Genomic DNA, 21,073 nt, shown 5'->3' with positions numbered 1-21,073 from the left:
TGTTAAGCAGCATCACCTGCTGGCTTAATGGAGAACTGCCAACATGACAGTCATTTCCAAAAGGATGAGATAGAAACGGCAGCAACACGGATAAAGAGCGAATACACTGTTTTATACCATCGGAGAAGGCAAATGTTGGGATGTGAACTGCTAGAATTCATCAACATAAAGGGAAATTAAATAAGCCACATTAAGTGAAGGTGTATTAGGTGTAAAGGCGTGCCACACAAGTTGGAAAATGATTTGGTAAAGGAAGATCATCCTCGAGAATAAAGATAACAAAACAAAAGACAAACAGCCACTTTCCTTAACTCTTCCCTACAATTATTTTCACTTTTCTTAGACTTAAGATGTGTCACAGTCCATCAAAGGTTGCATTTAGGACTGTGGGGAAGTGTCTGAGGGATACCAGTGACCTCAGTGTCCTAAAATAGCTTCACAATGGCTATGAAGACATCTCATTCCCCGCTCATTTTTGGATTATGCAAAAAAGCCCAAACACCCATTTTGGGTTTGGATCGCTCGCACATCACTGAGCCAAAGTTATGAATGAAGACATTTCAGCCAGAGCTCGGAGCGACGTTACTGGAAACCAGTTCCATAACAATAAACAGAAAAATGACACTGTTCCTATGACTAAATCATTAAAGACAACAGATACAGAGGAGCTTGATTATTAACAAACACAACGTTTAAAGCTCCTCGGCAGATACAGAGATGTTAACATTAATCACATCAAGATTTTCCCAGGAGACGTCTGCGAGTTCAGCTTAAAGATGGATTTTTATTCACATTTTTATGCATCGTGGCAAGTAGAAAGTAGAAAAGACCTGGTTCGGACAACATCTCTAAATATATGGGCCATTATATTGTTCTCTAACTCCTCTAAACTAACAAGTTAAATCAAATGTGTTTGTATATAGTACACAAAGGCACCTGGGCATATGATTCATGACTCAAAGCCAAATATTTACCAAGTTTGGACATTCTACGAAATCATTCTTGCTATGCAAACTGGTGGGCAAAACAAACACAGTGAAATGCCAGACGCCATGTTTGGGTACGGGGGCCTCCAGTGGTTGAGTGAGCTTTGACCTAAAATAGGTCTGAGAATGTGAATATGCTCTATGAATAGAGATAAAACAGACTGTGGAGGGGTGGTGGTGGGGGGGAATCAAAAAGATAAAATAACTTAAGGGCCTGCAAATAGACCTTAAGACATCAGCGCAGAAAAATGGATTTTATGTGGATTGTGGTTTGCAGAGGGCATGGGAAAAAATCTGCACCCACTGAGGAGACTTTGGTTCTTTTGAACAGTAATGCAATCATGTCGCCAGAATGTGAAGTCTGAAAGGATTTCTGTAATTTGAGAGCAGCTTCTGACAACAGGATATTTATTGTGTGGGTCTTTGTGCGAAGGCTCCAGAGGAAGACGAGCGGACAAAGGACGCAACTGTGAATTATCAGACATTATCTTTATGGGTTTTTAGGTACGTGTGGAATCTATAAACCAGATTATCGTTTCTTGTTTTTGTTGCTACCACAGAGATATTTTCATTGAAATACTGGTTTTCGGTAAAACTTTCTATGAAGCCCACATCAGTAGTTTGTTATGGGGGCATTCAGAGTGTATTATAATCCATTCACAATGCTTTCTGGTGCACTGTATCAACATAAAACATTATAGATAGAAGTGTCTTATAGATGCTCATGACTCAGGACTCATAGTGTGCTATAATAGAGCATGCAGTCTCATATGAGTGTGTTTAGAAAGTTAAGTATTGATGCATCTATAATAACGCATGCTTCATCATAACATACATTGTTGTAGGTGTATAATGCATATTTTAATGCATTTAAAACAATCTGTTATTTTGTCATGTGAAGGAAGAAAAAGACAAAATACATTTTTACAAGCTTTATTTGAAAACAACAGTATCTATAAGACACCTTACCTTTGCCGAGGAGGTTATGTTTTCACCTGTGTCGGTTTGTTTTTTGGATTTTGTTTTTTTGGATGTTGGATTGAGGATGGGTCTAACTTGGCATGATAGGATGTTTTTCAACGTGTTCAGTAATTTCTCAGGGAGTAATGAATGAATTTTGATGAAAGAAATCAGGCGTATTCAGCTGGCTGGCATCTTATGAATGAGTATGACTTGATGCAGACTCAACTATAGTTATGGGTGGTTTAACATTTGGAGTGATGCGGGGCTATTGAGTCTGACGCTGGAGATAAGGGGACTGTTGTGCCTTGGTGGAGGTATGCGCTCTAATTAGTGCCATTCTAGTTCATTTTAAGTCACACCTGTGATGTTTTATGACTCACTGTGCGTGTTTATAACAAAGCATAATAGTTTGGGTCTTGATTGAATTGATTGTCCTTGACTTACATTTGACTGTTGTGTTGGTCCACATTTGCCTTCAAACAGCCGTCCTTGGATCAGCCTGAAACATTGAGACATTACGCTTGTTTAAGAAGAGATTAAACACCCTAACAAGAAAATGTCTTTTAAAAAGGAAATATGCAACATTAAAAGACTATGAGAGAAGAAATGAATACATAAAAGGAGGATTTCTTAAACTCACACACTGTCAGAGTGCCGCAACTTGCCACTAGAGGGCGCACGACCCAGTCCACTAACATGTCACAGGACTGCAGACAAACCAGAAGAAACACCAACCACCGACGGCACAATAAAACACTTTTAACACCAAAGAAGGACGACGAGATGAGAGCTTTTAATCCACGTCAGATGCCTTTACAAAGAGGGAAAAAAAAAACAGTTAAAAATGTTTAAAAAGCTGAAAAAACTTTCCAGCCTCACATGTGGTGAGAGAATAAAAACAGTGGGCTGTATTTCACATGTGTCACAGTTGATGTGCGGTGCCTCGCAGTGAGCCCTGTTATGATTCGGGCTCTCCCGGTCGGCTGCCTGCGGTCCCTCCTCCATCAAACGTCAGAAAGTAGCGGTATAAAAAACATGTGGGACCATACCGACCGCTCAAAAGTCGCATATACCTCGTTAACCTGACAGCCTGCGGTCTGCCTCCTCTGAGACCATAAAGAGGCAACTAGATTTTAATGAGACACAAAAGAGGGGAGATATGCCGAGCTGCCGGACGACTTAACTCCGCTGGATTGCGCACAAGAATGCGAGAGAGAAGTCTGTTCGCTCCTACAGATATATTTGTGCCGGATGAATTTGAGTCTGTTGCCGTTCGGGACCTTGAATTGAGTCATGTCTAATGGGCGAGCACAAAGTTGGATTTCTGCTCATAACAAAAGGGACTGGCACAAGAAAACGAACTAAGTGAGGAGGTGTTTTTTTTCCACCATTAGCTCCCAGGGAAAGACGCGTATCAGTTCTGATCTGAAGGGCTCATTAACACTGACCTTGGCAGTCCTCGCCCTGTGATATCTGCACACATTTTTTTCCAACTGCGAGTCAAATGCAGAGAGAAAGATGCATTTGGGTAAGGCTTTACTGTTCGTCCTCCTCCTCAACTGCGCGACTTTGAGCTCGTCCCTGTCCACTTGTGCCACCGTGGATATCGACCATGTGAAGAGGAAGAGGGTCGAGGCGATACGGGGTCAGATTCTGAGCAAACTCCGGCTGACGAATCCTCCGCAGTCCCTCGGACCGAGTAAGATCCCCTATCAGATCCAAGCGTTGTATAACAGCACCAAGGAGCTACTGGAGGAGCTGAGGAGGGATCGGCAGCAAAGTTGCGGTCAGGACAACACAGAGACTGAGTACTATGCCAAGGAGATATACAAATTCAACATGGTCTACGGACCGCCAGAAAGCAGTAAGTACTACAGTTGTTTGGCGGCTAAGTTACTCTGTCTTTTTTCGTTACAAACAACAGAAATCGTTGGGTCCGTGGCGCGTAATTACGCACCAAAAGCTGAACCAGCGCCAGCCAGACGCACCGCCACACAGCCACAGCTGATTCCTATTCCACTGATAAATACCAATTCTTTTTCAAACACTGAGTTGTTGTTTTTTTATCTGTACACATTAAAGATCCCTTTCAGACATGTTTGAAGACTCATACAATCCCACAAACAAATACATGAAACTTTTACTGCTGGACTAAAGACGTCTCCTACTTCAAAGTGAAGTCCATCCTCGACGTTTGCGCGCTGGAGGCCTCAAGTTACCACATAGCAGAAGTTTAGGTCGCCTACTGGACCGAGACTGACTTCCAGACTAGTTGTGATGTCACATAATCATCTTGTACACGTGTAAAAGTCAGACCTCAGCAGATGAAAGTGAAAGTCTTGCACAGTGAGGCAGAAACGTCCAAGAGAAGTAACAAGAGAGGGGGATTTTTAATATAGAAGAATCTGGGGAGAACAACACGAAGCAGATGTGTCAGAGCTCTTTTAGGTTTTTGTAAAAGTTGAAAGATGAACTCGCTGTGCACTCGGAGGATGTGCTTTGTTACTGCGGTGCTCACCAACCTGTATAAACCCTGCACCAGTGTTCCAGGAAAGTCACTCTCCTCCTCCTCTTGTTTTTTTTTCCTCCATGGATCCTGTCCTCCTTCTCCCCAGATGTCCCCACTTCCTTTCCAGTCAGGCCCAAATGAGAGGGACATCTGCCCAGGCGGATGGGGATGCCTTTAGGAGGAGGAGTAGGAAAAGTTAACAGGGGTGGACAGGAAAAGTTAGATGATGGAGGGACCTCCCCGTTAGTCTGGATAGACCGAGGGGATCACTCTCTCCCCTGGAGTCTGTCTGTACAGGAGGAGGAGTGGGGTCCTGAGAAGCGTGGACCCTGCTGCCTGTCTTGGCCAGTGAATCACCCACACGGGTGGCCCGTGAGCATGACATCACTGACTGCACAGCTCAGGTTTAACTTTCTTAAATTGAGTGTGAAACTGAGCTGGCATTCATCCGCTCGAACCTGAATGATTCCACTGTGCTGTCATTTTATTGCCGCGAGGTAACATTTCACTACTCGGTTAATAACAAGCTTTATTTTGCTTGTGAATATTTGTTAAGACTGATCAGTGGAGGCCTGTGGGGCTCACGTTGTTTTCACTCCAAGTGATTTGTGCTAAACCTCCATTTGGCGCAACCGTTTCCCCTCTGTAGAATTAGAAGTTATGAAGTGGAAGTGAAAAAACGTGTGCCGAGAGGGACATGTGTCAGCACTTGAGGGAGATTCATACAGCATGTGGTTCGACTGAGTGCGGATTATTGAGAAAGTAGAATAGGATAAACGCTGTGCGTGTGGAGGAGCCAAAGAGGGCCTCATAGTCCAGAGCGAAGCCAAGACCATTGCATCACAGTCCCTTTGAAATCAACAGGTGTTTCTCAAAAGACCTGTTTTCTCTCAGCAATGTTCTGTTTTGAATCTCGCAAAAACGGTTTTGACACAAACGCCAGGCGGCACAGTAGGTGCCTCGAGTTTGTGCGGTTGATTCGGAGCCACAGATGGGCTTTAGATAAAAAGATGAAAGAGAGATTTCCGTGCATGTGCTTTTTCTTACAATTAGGTGAAAACCAGTGTTTCTTTTACTCTAATCTTATAGTCCTCGTGTCAGATTTTGATGCGATTAGTAGAAAAACAAAGGGAAAAAGGCAGAAAGTCAAAATAAACATCCCTACTTTTCAGATACTTCAAAATGTCGACAAGCCCTTAATACTCTCCAACTTTTGCTTTCTCAATCCTAAAACTGTGGTGCTGGCATGGCAGCGACAGCTTTTTAAATGTTTTTGCGTACTTGGAAACACGCCTTTTGTCAGTAACCTTTACATCCACGTGCATTGAGCCTGCTCACTGAGACTGGTTAATGTGATTTTCATATGCTGGCGCAGGCGAGATGAGCAATTTTATAGATGTGTTGTGCTGAACCATCATTCTCCTGCTGCAGCGAGGATTTTACTTAGTTAAATGACGATAAAGACAAATAACCTGGCAGCAGGTTAACACAGTATAGTATGGATACAATACAGAAATGATTTGGCTTAAATATCTCGTAAAATTCAGAGTTTTACTTGAATTAGTGAGAGTGGGAAGCTCACCTGAAGACAGATGCACTTTTTGTCTCGTGCTTCTTTCAGCCCTTTTGTCAAGCAACAAATCAAGTGTTGATAACGGACACATGGTCACTGATCCAAAGCCCATTTCCACTATTGTTTTCAGGAGATTTCTCTCCGGCAAGTCTTTGAAATGAAAGCACAAAAACCCTTGAGAACATGGAAACCTTTTCTGATCCACTACACTTATTTGATTACTTCAGTTACTAGTTCCTTTGCAGATTCAGATTCTTTAGTGTTTAAAGGCTATTAACTGTGACGTGTTACCGATCAGACGGGACATTGTGTGAGAGGATGCTGCATCAGAGCCAAAAGAGCACATTTGTAAAATATTTTATTTTATCAGCAATCTGACAGAGAAATCACTGACAGAAGTAATTGAAAAAATGCTGAATATGGGCCTCAATAATGGACCAGGGCAGATATCCTCTACCCCTAGTGTAGTATATCAGCATGTTATCTGAATGAGCTGATAAAAGCTATAAAATTAAATAACAGTGTCTTCTTAAAATGAACATCCGCTGATAAGATGCCCCTTTAATAATGTGCATGCAACGCTAACTGTTGACTAAGTCATTTTCTTTATCTGCTGATATGTTGGTGTTGTCAGCCGGCTAGAATGAGTTGGTCATCATCTTATTGAATATCAGCAAAAATCTTGCCTCTATAGTTAAAATAGTTAGTTTGTTTAGTTTAGGAAAGCTTTGTTCTCATGGTGACAAGCTTTAAAGCAACATTATGTAACTTTTTTACCTTAAAACAACAGCTTCAGATCATGTTGATGCTACAGTGTCTTGTAACAGGGTGGATGGTGTCTCTGTCTCAGCCACTTGTTTCTGCACTATGTTACTTCAGTGAGAGGGTAGGATCACACATACATGTTTACTTCAAGATACAAGTTTTCAACACATAACATTGTTATGATGTGATGAGTTTTGCTTGTAGTCAGCACCTACATTACGTCTGACAAACTGTTGCACACCTGGGATTTGTATTTACGACGGCGGTGTTGCGCTCAGAGACTGTGGGTGGCGCCAAACTGCACAAAATGCCAATTTCTACATAATGTTGCTGAAAAAAAAAAATTACAGTCTGTCCAAATGGGAAATGAACAGTTGTCTCTTATGTCTTAGGTCTTATGTTTTGTTGATCTGTTCATCCACCCCAAACTCCATGAACTGTATCTCTCACATCACTTCCTCCTTTGCTTCCATCATAATTACTATGTAGGTAATTTTGGGGGACTTGCTGAAATGACTGATGCAGTCAATGTACTATAATCAGCAGTATGTGTATTCAGAATGCTAATTAATGTTTTGGTCCCTACTTATCGTTAGAGAATGACTTTCTCTGCTTTAAGACGTATATTTAGCCTCAGTCTTCTTTGCCAAGTGCAACAAAATGTGAGTGAAGCTGACCCTGCTGGGTGCAGGTATGCTGATTTTGTTACCTTTGGACCGAGCCAGGCTAGCTGCTTTTCCCTTCTTCTAGTCTTTCTGCTAAGCTAAGCTAACTGGCTGTAGCTTCATTTACTGTACAGACATAAATGTGACATTAATGTTCTCATCTACCTCTCAGCAAGAAAAGTGACTCTTCCTTTAAGATCAGTTTGAAAGAGAAGACCGTTAAAGGAAGCTGGTGTTGTGAAGACAGCCACCTTAGGGTGTTGTCCGTTGTGGTACAACAGCACCAGAAGTCTGGCTTTGTGGAGCAAAGTTTTGACTCGGAGCCAGGGTCATCACTCTTACTCCCTCAGCTAATGTGGGCAAACACACACTCACTTTCTGGAGGTAAGCTGTTGACCTCTGGTGGATCTGAGGCAGCACTGTGAACCAACACAAATCCGTGACAGGTGCAAATGAAGCAGAAAGCTGCTGGAAGACTCGCATATTACTGCATTGAGAGGCTGCACTGCAAACATCGGAAAGATTTCCTTTTATAGCATGGTACGCATACAGAATCTGGCATATGTCAATGACTGAGGTTGGGTTGTGGAGAAGTCATCATGGTCAGAAAGGGGTTCGGGTCCAAAAAGTTGTCAGTGGGATCGAGGATAGCAGGGTTTTTGATACGCAGATACCAGGGAGGTGAAGTCATGCTCAACTCAATAATATTGCTATTTCAATTACAACATTTTCATTTCCTCCAAATATAGACAAAAAGTGTTAGAGGAACGCTGAGGAATTTCGATAAGGCAGGAAACCACACTAATCATTCACTGTGGGCTGATAAACTTAGTGCCAGCCGTTAAAGAGTCAGTAAACACAGGATCCTGTTTGAGGTGTGAATGGGTTCATAAAAATTCACTATGAACCCATGCCATTATTTTCATATTAAAGTATCTCTAAAGAAATACGGAAAAGTACACATTGCATTACCGTCAAACGCTGACAGAAGTGCTGTACCTCCTGTGGCATGACTAAAATAACACGGGCATCACGCAGATTAAAGTTTAATACACAAACACACCTCGCCCAACCTGCTCCTGCTTCACCAAACCAGTCAGCCGGAAAAGTATTTTTCCAAATGCTGTTAAATGAGCCTCCAATTAATTAAATAAATCAGTTTGACTTTTTTTTTTAAGATAAAATAACTAAAACTCACAAGATTCAGCCACTCAGTTGTAAGGATTTGCTGCAAGCCTTTGTCTTATTTGACAGTAAAACTAATATTATTTTCTGTTTTGGACTGTATTGGTCACATGTTATCCCGGGGTGCAGGATAATATCTGCGCATCCTCTGTATCGGCTAATAGAGGCTTTAAAATGAAATGTCAACACTGGCTCAAAACAAACATTTCTGCTGCTATGACAAGCTGATAAGATGACATTTAGTTAAGTGTTAATGCAAACTGTTGACAAGGTAGTTTTCTTATTTAGAAAGAAAAATATAGTTAGCACATATATCAGATTCGGTATCGTCAATCAGCTAAAAGGTGTTGGAAAAAATCGGCATAGTGATATCGGTAAAATCCAGTATCGTGCATCCCCCTTTTCTCACTTTTTTCTGGCATTTAATAAGAAAAAAAAATCATTTAAGTTTTAAGTCTGTCGTCAGCTGTGTATACGTACAGTATGTTAAGAGATGTATTTCCACGACGCAGCGATATTTGTTTTATGGCAGCAATCTCTTGGTCACATGTTTTTCCTTTTTTACAAGACGTGACAGGTCGCAGTAGAAAAAGCACAGGTTTAAATACCAAAATAAATTATTGATTTCCTTTAGCTGCTTCAGTGTCAGGGTCCTGTTTCTTACACACTGGTTTATTGTCATGACTTACTGAGACACTTGAATACAACAGAGCCATCATTAATGTTATTAGTAACACCTGTGCTTCTCCTATGACAACTCAAAACGTCTGAGAACGTTTCCTTTCAACTGTTGCCCTCACATGATGGAGATCACAGAGCATGCTTCTGTGCTTATTTTATCCAGAGGTGATGTAGCAGTTGTTCGGACATGCGCTGCTTGTATCGCATTAGATCCCGATAAGAATATTCTAAGCGTGTCCGCTCACAAAACGTTTATTTGATTCTCTCTGTTCCAGATGATCTGCTCTACTGCCCGAAAGGCATCACCTCCAAGGTTTTCCGCTTCAACGTCTCCGCCATGGAAAGGAACTCGACCAACCTCTTCAGAGCAGAGTTTCGAGCTCTGAGGGTGCCAAACTCAAGCGCCAAGAGGAATGAACAGCGCATTGAGCTCTACCAGGTGCGTAAAGGTACCGTTTCCTTGTCCTTCTACCAAGATCAGAGGCAAAGCTCACAGTCGAGGCAACACGTAGCTTCAAATACTCTTTTCTTTAACGTGATCTTTGCTGCTAGATAATTCAATTCGAGTCTGTCAAGAGCCTATCTTACATAAGCTGGTGAGTTGTTCTCCACCGCATGATTTTCAGGCCCTAATTGACAAAGAGAGCCAACAGATCAGACTGTGGTTGCAGGCGTGGGTAACAGCCAGACCAGAAGCCAAAAAAGCTCAACGGGGCCTGCAGAGTGTTTGCAGAACCGGGACAGCGGTCCTGTTAGTGCAGCGCTGGCAGCACAGATCTAATAAGGTCCTTATTTTGGTTATGTGGAGGTCTTGAACATTTAGCCCCTTTAAAAAAAACAAGTATGTAAAGTTTATTTAAGGGATAATTCAGGTTTTTAAGTTGGTTGCATGTGGAAACTCAACAGTCAATGTATCACCGGGAGTAGATGGCATGGGAGCAAATTGAAACTGAAGCTGCTATATCGCTCTATTCACAGCCACCAGACTCCTTTGACAAAAACAGCGATTTTACCTCGCAGAACACACGTTTGACATTTCATAATGGGGAGCATAAATGTGCATCATTCACTGTTTTACCTCAGAGACAAATGGATGACATGAGACAGGTCAGAAGCTAAACTTGAAATTTAGCGTCAGCGCTAACGTTACTTCTATATGTTGGGTGCTCCAACTGAACACAAAAAACAACCACCGTGTTTATTCAACTTAAAGCTATGAACACGTGTCAGTATATGTTATTTTGTAGAAGAATAAAGGGACTAGGGGTCATGTGAGAGAGAATTAACATCCAATTCTGCAGCTCTAGCCTACACAACATGTTAGCCTTTAGCTTATTGTTGTTGTTTTACGGCACACATTTGGTTGAATATAGCTACTCTCATGAACCTTGTTACCAGCAACAGCAGGCAGCTGTTTTTCGGGAAACAAGCTTTAATAATGTAACTATGCCCGACCTGGCCAAGACACGCCAAGTTTGTTAGCTAACCGGGGAAGAAGGTAGAACAGCTAGCTAAAGCTAAAGAGCCAGATATTTCCCTCTATAGGGAACAAGACAGCTGCATTTTTTTCTGTATATCATCTGTTTTCATGCTCCACTTTGTCTTCGCTCGTAACATGATTCTGTACAAGTGATCAAAACAACGAGGTGTGAGTTTAACATATGACTGCTTCTTCCTGCGACGCTCTGTTCGACATGTTAATACGTTGAAGCTGTTCCGGTTGAAGAGAAAGACTTTTTCAGAGTGACCGTTTGTTATTGCTTTGCAGATTGTGAGGCAAAACGAACACATCAGGAAACAACGCTACATCGCAGCCAAGAATGTGTTGACTAAAGGTACTCAGGAGTGGGTCTCCTTCGATGTGACCGAGACAGTGCGAGAGTGGCTGATGAACAGAGGTGAGACTCGGGCGATTGATCCGAATGATCGTCCCACGTTAGACACTTAACAGGGGATTGTTAACTTTTTTACAGAATAGAATAAATTGATGATCCTCTTTTACTGTTTGCCATCAGGGACTAATCTAGGTTTGGAGATCAGTGTGCACTGCCCCTGCCACACCTTCAACCCAAATGGTGACATTGACAATGAGAATGAGGTGCTGGAGGTGAAGTTTAAAGGTAAGTGTTTACTACATTTTGTCTCGGCAGGGGTTTTGATCTCATGTCTTCACACCATCTCACCATTCCTCAGTTTAGTTCACTTCGTCCTTAGCAGAATCATTTCTTTTCAAATCGTCTTTATGTCGAAAGTGAACTGTCGCCTGATTGAACCTTTGCCTCAGAGGACTAAGAATAAACGTATATATTTGTCTTAGTTTCTCTTCTTTTTGTCTTTGTGGTCACATTTCTGCACTGTGTAAAAGAATTACAGGGATGTCAGTTTTAAAGTCAATAATTTTGTAAATTGTATGCTCAGATTGAGGGAAACTACGAAAGAAAAAAGCCACTAAATGGTTGCTTTAAGTGTACCTCGATCATGTCTGTCATTAAGGCGTGGATGGAGATGAGGAGCACAAACGCTTGGATCTGGATCACCTGAACAAGAAAAAGGAGCAGTACCTGCCTCACCTCATCCTCATGATGATCCCACCCCACCGCCTGGACACTCAGTCCACACGCCGACGCAAGAGGGCGCTGGACACAAACTACTGTTTCTCGTAAGGGATACATAAATCACATTACATTTCCTTCCTGCAACATACTGTATCTGGTAAATCCCAGATGTGATCAAGATCGATTAAGCGTTACAGAAACTAATTTGGGGACTGATTACACTATTGTTGGTCATCCTCATCACAGAAACACGGAGGACAGCTGCTGTGTTCGCAAGCTCCACATCGATTTCCGCCGTGACTTGGACTGGAAGTGGATCCATGAGCCCAGTGGTTACGATGCAAACTACTGCTCCGGGCCCTGCCCTTACCTGAGGAGCTCAGATACAACACACAGCTCGGTAAGGAGGCCCTAACAGGGATATAAAACAGTGAGAGGCTCCCACGGTGAACATTAAAACAAAAATGGGTAGTTTCTCATTAATTCTGGTGGTAAAAAGATGTGCAGATAGTTTTTATTTGCCCATAGTTCAAGACATCCACTTCTGAGAGCTCTGTCTCCACCTAAAGGTCTTCACAGGAACAAAACTTTGGACTCAATCTGAGATGGAGCCGTGAAAACATACTTTGCCTGACGAGCATAAATTAATGTACAAAACAAAGAGACACCAGTTAAGACACCCAGTATGATGTGCAACAAAGAAAAAGGTTTAAAGCTTACACTGTCCTTCACACTTACTGTTCAACATGTGATAAAAGCAGACAGCAAGTTCACCTGAATCCACTTGAGTATTAGAGAAATGTGTCTTTCCATAAACATCGTCCTGGTAACTCCACAGACCTCACTGTGGACGGTTTTCATTGGAGCGATAGTACTTTCTACTGAAGTTATAGTCCACATACAAATTATTGATAGTGTTGAGTGTGAAATTTATTCTTGACGGTAACTTTTAACCACTTTTAGCTCAATGTTTTGGTTCCTGGGCCCAAACAAGCACATTATGGTTGAGTTTCATCACCACCGTGTGTCCAGAAAACACTTTTAGATGAGTATTTCATCGACTTTAAAGGGACTGTTTGCCCCAAAATCAAAAAAAAAACCTGTATTTTTTCTCTTACCTGTAGCGCTTATTATTTCATCTAGATTGTTTTGGTGTGAGTTGCCAACTTTTGAAGAAAATGACCATACTGTCTATTTTCTATTTAATATAATGGAACAATATGGCACCCGGCCTGCGGTGCTCAAAGCGCCAAAGATTATATTAGTAAAAGATTATCCACACACCCTGTTGTGAGCAGTATCATGTAGTAAATATATCCTTTCAACCGTATCGCCATGCAGAAGGAAGCTTGCGAACGAGAGGCTAGCGAACTAAGCTAGCTAAAGCTATCTTACGGCAAGTAAGCTAGCTAGTCGGCTAAGTCTCAGTCTCACAACTCAACCGAGGACGATGCTATTAACGTTTACATCCCGCACTATCGTGAGCACGAGCCATCTACTTCCATTATATTCAAGAGGAGGCAGACATCTCTACGGCCAGTATCTCCAAAACTCGGCAACTCACCCCAAAACAATCCTAGATGGACAAATAGCACTTACAGGTAAGAGGAAAAATATGTGTTTTTGATTCTGGGATGAGCTGTCCCCCTTCGTCTTCCAAAAAAAAAAAGAAAAACACATTCGAATTTGGCAAATTAAGCAAGTTTATTTGGCCACCGATACATTTCCATGATGAATACTGAGAGATCTTTACAGATACATCAGTCACACAGAGTCCAGCTATTACACCGATGTCAACTAGCCAGCCAATGTATCACTCATGAGATGCTGAATATATAAAAACATAACTTTTTAACACTAGTTGAAAGTGACTTTTCATGTCTCCCGTGTGCTTTCCAATAGCTGCTGAGCCTGTACAACACTTTGAATCCAGAGGCGTCGGCCTCCCCCTGCTGCGTCCCTCAAGACCTTGAACCGCTCACTATACTCTACTACTCCGGACGAACCCCCAAAGTGGAGCAGCTCTCCAACATGATCGTCAAGTCCTGCAAGTGTAGCTGAGGAGACAGGAATGGCGAGGTAGCGCGACAGGATTTGACTAGGTACTGATGAAACCCATGCTCGTTGACTCTTGGACTCTTAGCTGTGACAAATAACTGAACCTGTGGCCTCATGGCTTAGATCTGAACACCACTCTGGAGGTCACACTTTTTTTTTTCTCCCCTCCCTCTCAGTCAGTTCTGGATCACAAGTAGTTATTGTCGTCTTAAAAAAGTCCAACCTTCATCTTACAATCAGAGTCTGATCTTAAATCTTAAAATATTTCCTTCTGAAGGTGGACGACACGTTCCTAAAACATCCGGGAGCTGCTTCATCGACAATGACAGAGTAATGGTAGAGACTTACTTTGTGTTGTATTTTCTATAAATATTCCACAAAGTCAAAAGTCTCCGCATTGTCAGTAGAGCAGCTTTCCTGTTTCCAACCTTCTGGATGATAATGTTAAAAAGTCACAAATATAGCCCGTGCTCTCCTGAACGGTCCCTTCAAGTTGGATTTTTACCTTGAACTTCGAGTTCCCTTCCCCTTCAAACAGTGGACTTTATCTTCAAACACAAAAGGAGAAAGGACAGACTCGCTGCTGTATCCAAAGCCGTAGCTGTGGTCAGGGGAAAAGGAGAGCTGAGAGAATGCCTGTTGGATTTGCAATGGAAAGTGAATGAACAAAGAAGTTGAGCCAAGCTTTTCTTTTTTTGGCCAGCCAGCAGCAATGGCCTTTTTTTTTTTTTTTCTTTGCGGTGCATCTATTAGAATGGATGGAAGAAGAAGAAGAAGAAGAAGACGAAGGGACCTGTACGGAGGGGGAAGAACTGCGATGGAAACTAGCCATGAGCACACTGCCATTCACTGGAAGTCCTCATCCCTAACAGGTTCAAATTATTTCTGGGACACTTTAAAGAATATACTGGAAAAGAAACACGTGTTACGCAACAGGTTTTTATGAGATTTCTTTTACATTAATAGCAGATTTGGTCTGTTATGCAACTTGTGATATAGTGATTGTTTCGCTAAACTGGGCTACAATCTGACGTGGTGGAGACACTTTTATGTTAAACTATGGGTACTGTTACATTTTCTTGTGATTTAGGAAAAAAAAACTTCTGTGTCCATGTACGATTTAGTTTGACCTGTTGTATGTGATCCAGTATGTGTCTTATTGTATTAAAAGGTGACTTTCCCCAGATGGTTAAATCAGAGCACTTTTCTCCAGCAATAACAGGAAATGCCATGTACATTTAAAAGCAGCTGCTTACTTGTTTTCTCTCCTTTTTTTCCCCCCCTCCTCCTCCTATCAACTCACCTGTCACCCTTCACTCCAGCCAGCTGACATGTGTAGTCAGGACTCAAAACACTGCAGTCTTTCATTCCCTCTGCTCCGTCTCTGTTTGTTTTGGTGCTCCTTTTACAGTGTGAAGCCCTAATGGAACAAAAAAAAAAATGAAGAGGGAGGGGAAAAAGTCATAGTGGCTGGATGTACAGTTAGACCTCATTTTTCTCCGAGTCAGGAGGACGATTCTGAATCCCTGTACTGTTTGACATTGGCCCAGTCTGAGTCATCTTGCCTTTAGATGACATTTAGGTGACGTTTTTTGGCAGTAATATTGTTTTTATTGACTTGTTGATCGTGATTATTATTAAAAACACAACATGCAAAACCTGTGCGAGCCCTTTTTAAATCTTACAGATCACTCCAGCGTTTGAAAATGCTTTTATTAAAGTGGAAACGGACAACTTTTCCCCCCCAATAGTGTTTCCAAGTGGTATTATTGTTGGAGCAGCTGTCACAAAGACAAGCAAGTCATTTCCTTTTTCCAACAACACGGCACAAAACGTGAGTTTGTTCTTGCAGTGAGTCCGTGCTGGAGACTTGAAAGCTAGATAGAAATGGTGCCAGGCTGCCATCCTGGCTGGATCGCCAGTCAGACTTCATTTTCCTCGGCGATTTCGTGCCAAAACAGCATAATGAAAGTGAGGTTATAAGGAACGGTTCTCAACGCCAGTAGTGACATTATTCTACAGCCATTACATCGTGCAATCAACATTCACTTCATAACGATAAGTTAGAGTAAAAAAACATGCCTGTTGCCAATCAAATGTAACAGATCTGTTAAAACATTCAACTCCAAATTAGGAAAATGATGAATTTACCCACTGGTCTTGTCTGCCATGTTGAAATGCCATTTAAAATGCTATTTTCTCATAATGTTTTGGTTCCATACGAACATAATTTTTCTTACTTGAATCTCACCAGTCCCACCTGTTTCCTGCAGGCACATGCAGGGGCTTTTTTTTTTTTTTTTTTTGCTACAGAGTCATAAATTCAACTTCTCTTTCTCAGGGATTGCTGCTTAACAGCTTTCCCAGGCGAAAGGCAATTACTCTTATTTTTGGTACGTATCAATGTGCAGACATCTTTTTATTCTCTTATTCTTCATAAAATTGTTCGTGTAAATGACGGATAAACTCGAGAAACATGTGACACATTTGGTAACACCTTCTGCTTCTTGCTCATGAAGCTTTATGATTTTATTTTAGCAGAATTGATGGCTTATGTAAGATACTTTTATTAAAGGAGACCTATTATGCTTTTTCATTTGTTCCCTTCCTCCAGTGTTTTATATCGGTTCTTGTGCATGTGAAAAAAGACGTTAAATTTTAAAGGACAAAGTCCGCACCAACAGACGCCCCTCTCTCCCACGGACAACGCTGCTCCTGAAACGCCTCGTCAGTCGTCCCGCCTTGTGACTTTGTGACATCACACTATGTCACCATGTCACATATTTACATAATGTATGCCCTTCCTGGCACTTAAGCGAGAGCGACAGGAGCTAAAACAGAGCGTTTCAGACAGAGTTTCAGTGCTGCAGCATTGGACAGTATGAAAAAACTGATGTTTGAGCATTAAAGCTTGTAAACCTTTTCTAGTAAGAACGTAAAATAAAATGATGAACCTGAAAATGAGCAGAATATGTCTCCTTTAATGAAAGTGGAAACCGGCCTGGTCCTGCCTAACTCTGACCCAAAAGTTGTTCTTAATAATGGCTCGCTACTGATCTGAATGTTTTATCAATAAAGCCATTCATCCTTTATCAAGGTCGGCTTTGTTGAAACCGGTACTTTTATGTCATCTTCTGCTTCTGGACTGGCAATCAGTCGCACAGATTTCGGGGTCGGTCGGGTTGAGCTAATACGGACTGACAAGTAGCCAGAGAGAATTCCCTTTCTCTGTGTGCCCGTTATTGTTCCCTGTCACAATCAATCAGAGATGAACCATGATGGCAACACAAAGACCAGAGGGCATGACGAGGTCTAAAAACAGGGGTCGGGGCTTTAATGGCTTTGCGGACAGCCCTGTACTAACAAACACACATTACCGGTAAAGAGCAGCCGTGCCCCCATGCATGATTGACTTTTAACCTTCAGCAAAAGCAAGGAGAGGTTGTGTCACTTAGTTGCATTTAAGTCCAGAAGTTTCTCCCAGCATCTCATACACCAACTGCTCTGCAGCTAATATCATTTGTTTACTTCTTCAAGCCAGTAAATGCAACCAAAACTGAGTGGTTGTTCCTTTGGCGAGGGGTAAAATAATATAGCTGCTTCTTCCAGACTATCTTTTCCCATGTCAGTGTAATGGAGGCAGACTGGGGGGTTTGTGATGGCGAGGCCTCTGCAGAGGCAGTAGCTTGGCTTGGGTCTTTCTATTCATGCAAGGAGTCATTTTGGCTCACGTAGCGGCTAGCCACATTGTTCTGCAAAACACCACACAGACAGTGAAGAGCTCACAGTGTGAGACGCTGCAGTGATGGACTGAGAGCTCGACTTAATACTCATCGTTTGGTCCGATCAAGGCATGTTAGGTTTAACTGATTAGTTGACGACTATTAAATTAATCACAAACTATTTTGATGAGCTATTTATCAATTTGAGTAATTAAAAAAAAAAAAAATTAAAAATGATCTTATATTTTCTGGTTTCTTTACTCAGTAAAGACAGTAACATTTTCAACATTTGACCATTTTCTGACCAAACAACTAATCTATTAATCAAGAAACGGTGGTCATTTTCCAGGTTGACAGTATGAATGTAGGCGATCAGACAAATTCCTGATTAATCAGCAACTGAAAAAGACAACGGAGAGCGAAGATCCAGAGGGATATCGGGTCATATTTCACTGTAAAACAACAAATTTGTGATTTCATTATATTCTGTTAGACAACAGCTAATGTTAGCATTCAGCCACCTCCTAGCTAACATTACCATTTCATAGTATTACAGAAAATTATAGGAAAGGCAAAAACGTATATACTAAATATGCCTTGAACTATAGTCTGTTGCTCTCCAGATTTCCACTATTCATTGTCTTGTCAGTTGTTGCTCAATCAGGAAGTGGTGAGATGATAACAATTTGTCAGATTCTGTACGTTAACACTCTTTATATTCATTAAGTGTACGACTTCCTCCTTTGAGACATCAAAGGAAAATGGCTGCCAACCTCCTGCCTCTCTTCTTTGACTGCATGCATCCTTTTGAAAATCATTGATTTTTTTTAATTTATTTATTTTTACATGAGGTAAAAATGCTCTGGATTCTGCTGAGTCTAGACATTTCCTTTTTACAGCAGGCGGACACTGATGGATGGTTTGAAGATGCAGATCAGAACATTGTTTGCTCATTGATGAGGCGAGCTGACCATCTCGAGCCCAAACGTGCAATAAACCTATTTCCAGCTCCCGGCTACTGGATGAGCAAGCCGTAATCTGATTTGAGTTCAGGGTCCATTTCTGGGTTGTAGTCTGACTTTCTCAGAACTTGTGCTCTTCCAAGACTTTACCGATGATGAATTGCATGACACGTAAATGCACAGAGGTTTGGAAAACTCTGTCTGCTGCTATTCCCTGAGCAGATTAACAGATGTGGAGGGAGAAGAAAAAAATTGAGAGAGGGGGAAGTGAGAGGGAAAGTAAGTGTGTGTGTGTGTGTGTGTGTGTGTGTGTGTGTGTGTGAGAGAGAGAGAGAGAGAGAGAGAGAGAGTCCTCAAAAGGACTGTTGCTGCAATAAAATCATCAGGTCACATCAGACCAGTTCTCAGGACCCAGGGTGGAAAGAGTTGTGTAATTCAGCAATGGGAAGAGCATACACACACACACACACACACACACGTGCACACACACGCGCACACACACACACGTGAACACATATACAAGTCAAGCCGGCAGCCATAGTTACTGGAAAAGAGTGAAGGGGTGAACAAATATGTAAACACATATCAACTTCATAGACCTTTATAGCTAAACAAATGAATGGGAGGTCTGGATCAAACTACAGCATTATATTACAGCCGAGTGTGTGTTTCCGTGACAGTATTCCAATAATAGAGGAATGGTGCAGCGCGTGTGGAGAGAGAGGCAGGGAAAATAGGGACCGTGTGAGAAAGGGAGAGAGAGACGGAGACAGTGTGAGATTATAATTTGCACACCCTTTAAATCAGGATGCAGCATTATGTAAAATGGATGACTCTGGGAAGAGAAGAGCCAAGTTTGCGAGTTTGAATTTGGCTCCTCTGAGGACTGCTGGTTTAGAGATAGAGAAATGGAAGTAAGGCAGGTAGCAGAAATGCAAAACAATGGCGTAAAGTGCGTAAAGCTTTTGAAAGAACGGTGACACATTCTCCAATCTTGAATTTAGAAGCAACGCAGCCTTGTTTGATTCAATATCGGGCCTACGTGTTCAGACTAACTTGAGCCCAACATGAATAAAACAGGTAAAGAAAAAAGTAAATGTGACGTGACGCTGCGTGCAAGCATTGCCTTTGTAAAATGAACAGTACATTTCTGCCGCTACCCAATGGTCGTCGTCCTCATGGTCGTCGTGATGAAAGATAAAATAGTTGCTGTTGTGAAAACTTCCCACGGTTGTAAAATCCTGCCACAAACCAAAGTGCAGAGTCTTGGCGTCTAATAAGCCACCACATGAATCTGTCATCGCTCAAACTGGATCACTTGTACCTTAAACAACAAGCTCCTGCAAACACAGCCCTCTGTGCTGTATTAACGCACGGCTGTTTTATGTAGGGGCTTTGTCTTTGTCTGATATGTATGACCAGCAGCTTATGGTGGCTCATGTTGGCTAATGTTAGCAACTTTGAGATAGACATTTTGCTTTTTTACCAAATATTATATTGCTGAATGAGCCAAAAAAGCTCAACTTCGCCAATATGGAAATAGTGCCCGGCTAACCTGAATGGGGATAAAATAATTCAATCATGCAGCTCTTTCTCGATTCAATTGGACAGAATGGCTCAAATTATGAGAGTGAAACAAGTCATTTCACGTGACGATGTAATTACACGGTTTGGCCACTACAAAAACTGGCTTCAAAGCCTGGCGGTCTTCCTGGGGGCTTGGGAGGCCGTTAGTAAATCAAACTCAGCCAGAAGAGAAAAGAGTGAAAACATCTTTTCCATAGAGAGAAACCTTAAATACCTGTCTTTGCTCTTCTTTCAATGAAGAGATACTCTTCAGTTCTGATATACAGTAGCTGATGCTAGCAGCAGCAATGCTAATCTCTGAGGAGCCAGTCTGTAGTCTCACTGGTCTTCACACCAAAACTATGCTGTCCGTAACTACCAGCATCTCCTCAAAAACTGCTGACTGGTTCAACCACTGTGTGCTAGACCACAAACGCACAGCTTAAAGGTAAGCTAGCCTGCTGTTTTTTTTTGTGTTAGTTTTTTGTTTTGTTTTTGCATTTAGCATTATTCTGTAATTGGCACTCTTCCTCCCACTACTAATTTGCTATCAGTTCTTTGCTTCTAGTTTACCACTAGCTAATACATTTGATTATATTTTAATAAATATTTAATCTACAAAGTCCCAAAATGTTTTCTTGTTTATTAGGTCGTGCTACCAGATCAGTGGCAGACTTACTATGTTTGAGGGGCATACCAGCTGCATGTAGTGGGGCACCAGCACACACAAAGGGCTCCTAGAAGGCACTTTGTCATAATTATCTACCACAGGGGCACCCAGGGGGCACCTTCACAACTTTTTTCGAACATGGAGGCACACGGAGTGGCAATTGCCCAGGCCACTATTAAAGGACAATTTAAGCATTTATGCATGGGGTGCATG

The 21,073-nt window shown here is 41.8% G+C and overlaps 1 protein-coding gene across 1 annotated transcript; it reads left to right on the top strand.

Moving 5' to 3' along the window:
- Positions 1 to 2,982: 2,982 nt before the first annotated feature.
- LOC311271397 (transforming growth factor beta-3 proprotein-like) lies at positions 2,983 to 15,124 on the top strand. Its single transcript, XM_084377042.1, has 7 exons — positions 2,983 to 3,813; positions 9,603 to 9,766; positions 11,096 to 11,225; positions 11,343 to 11,447; positions 11,821 to 11,986; positions 12,129 to 12,282; positions 13,785 to 15,124. The coding sequence occupies exons 1-7, from the start codon at positions 3,468 to 3,470 to the stop codon at positions 13,941 to 13,943; spliced, it is 1,224 nt and encodes a 407-aa protein (XP_084233168.1). The 5' UTR covers positions 2,983 to 3,467; the 3' UTR covers positions 13,944 to 15,124.
- The last annotated feature ends 5,949 nt before the right edge of the window (positions 15,125 to 21,073 follow it).

Source organism: Pagrus pagrus (genome assembly GCF_965226575.1).
Source record: "Pagrus pagrus genome assembly, chromosome: 16".
In the NCBI taxonomy this organism is placed as follows: domain Eukaryota; kingdom Metazoa; phylum Chordata; class Actinopteri; order Spariformes; family Sparidae; genus Pagrus; species Pagrus pagrus.
The sequence above is the reverse complement of the archived record's forward strand: the minus strand, read 5'-3'. Positions and strand labels throughout refer to the sequence as shown.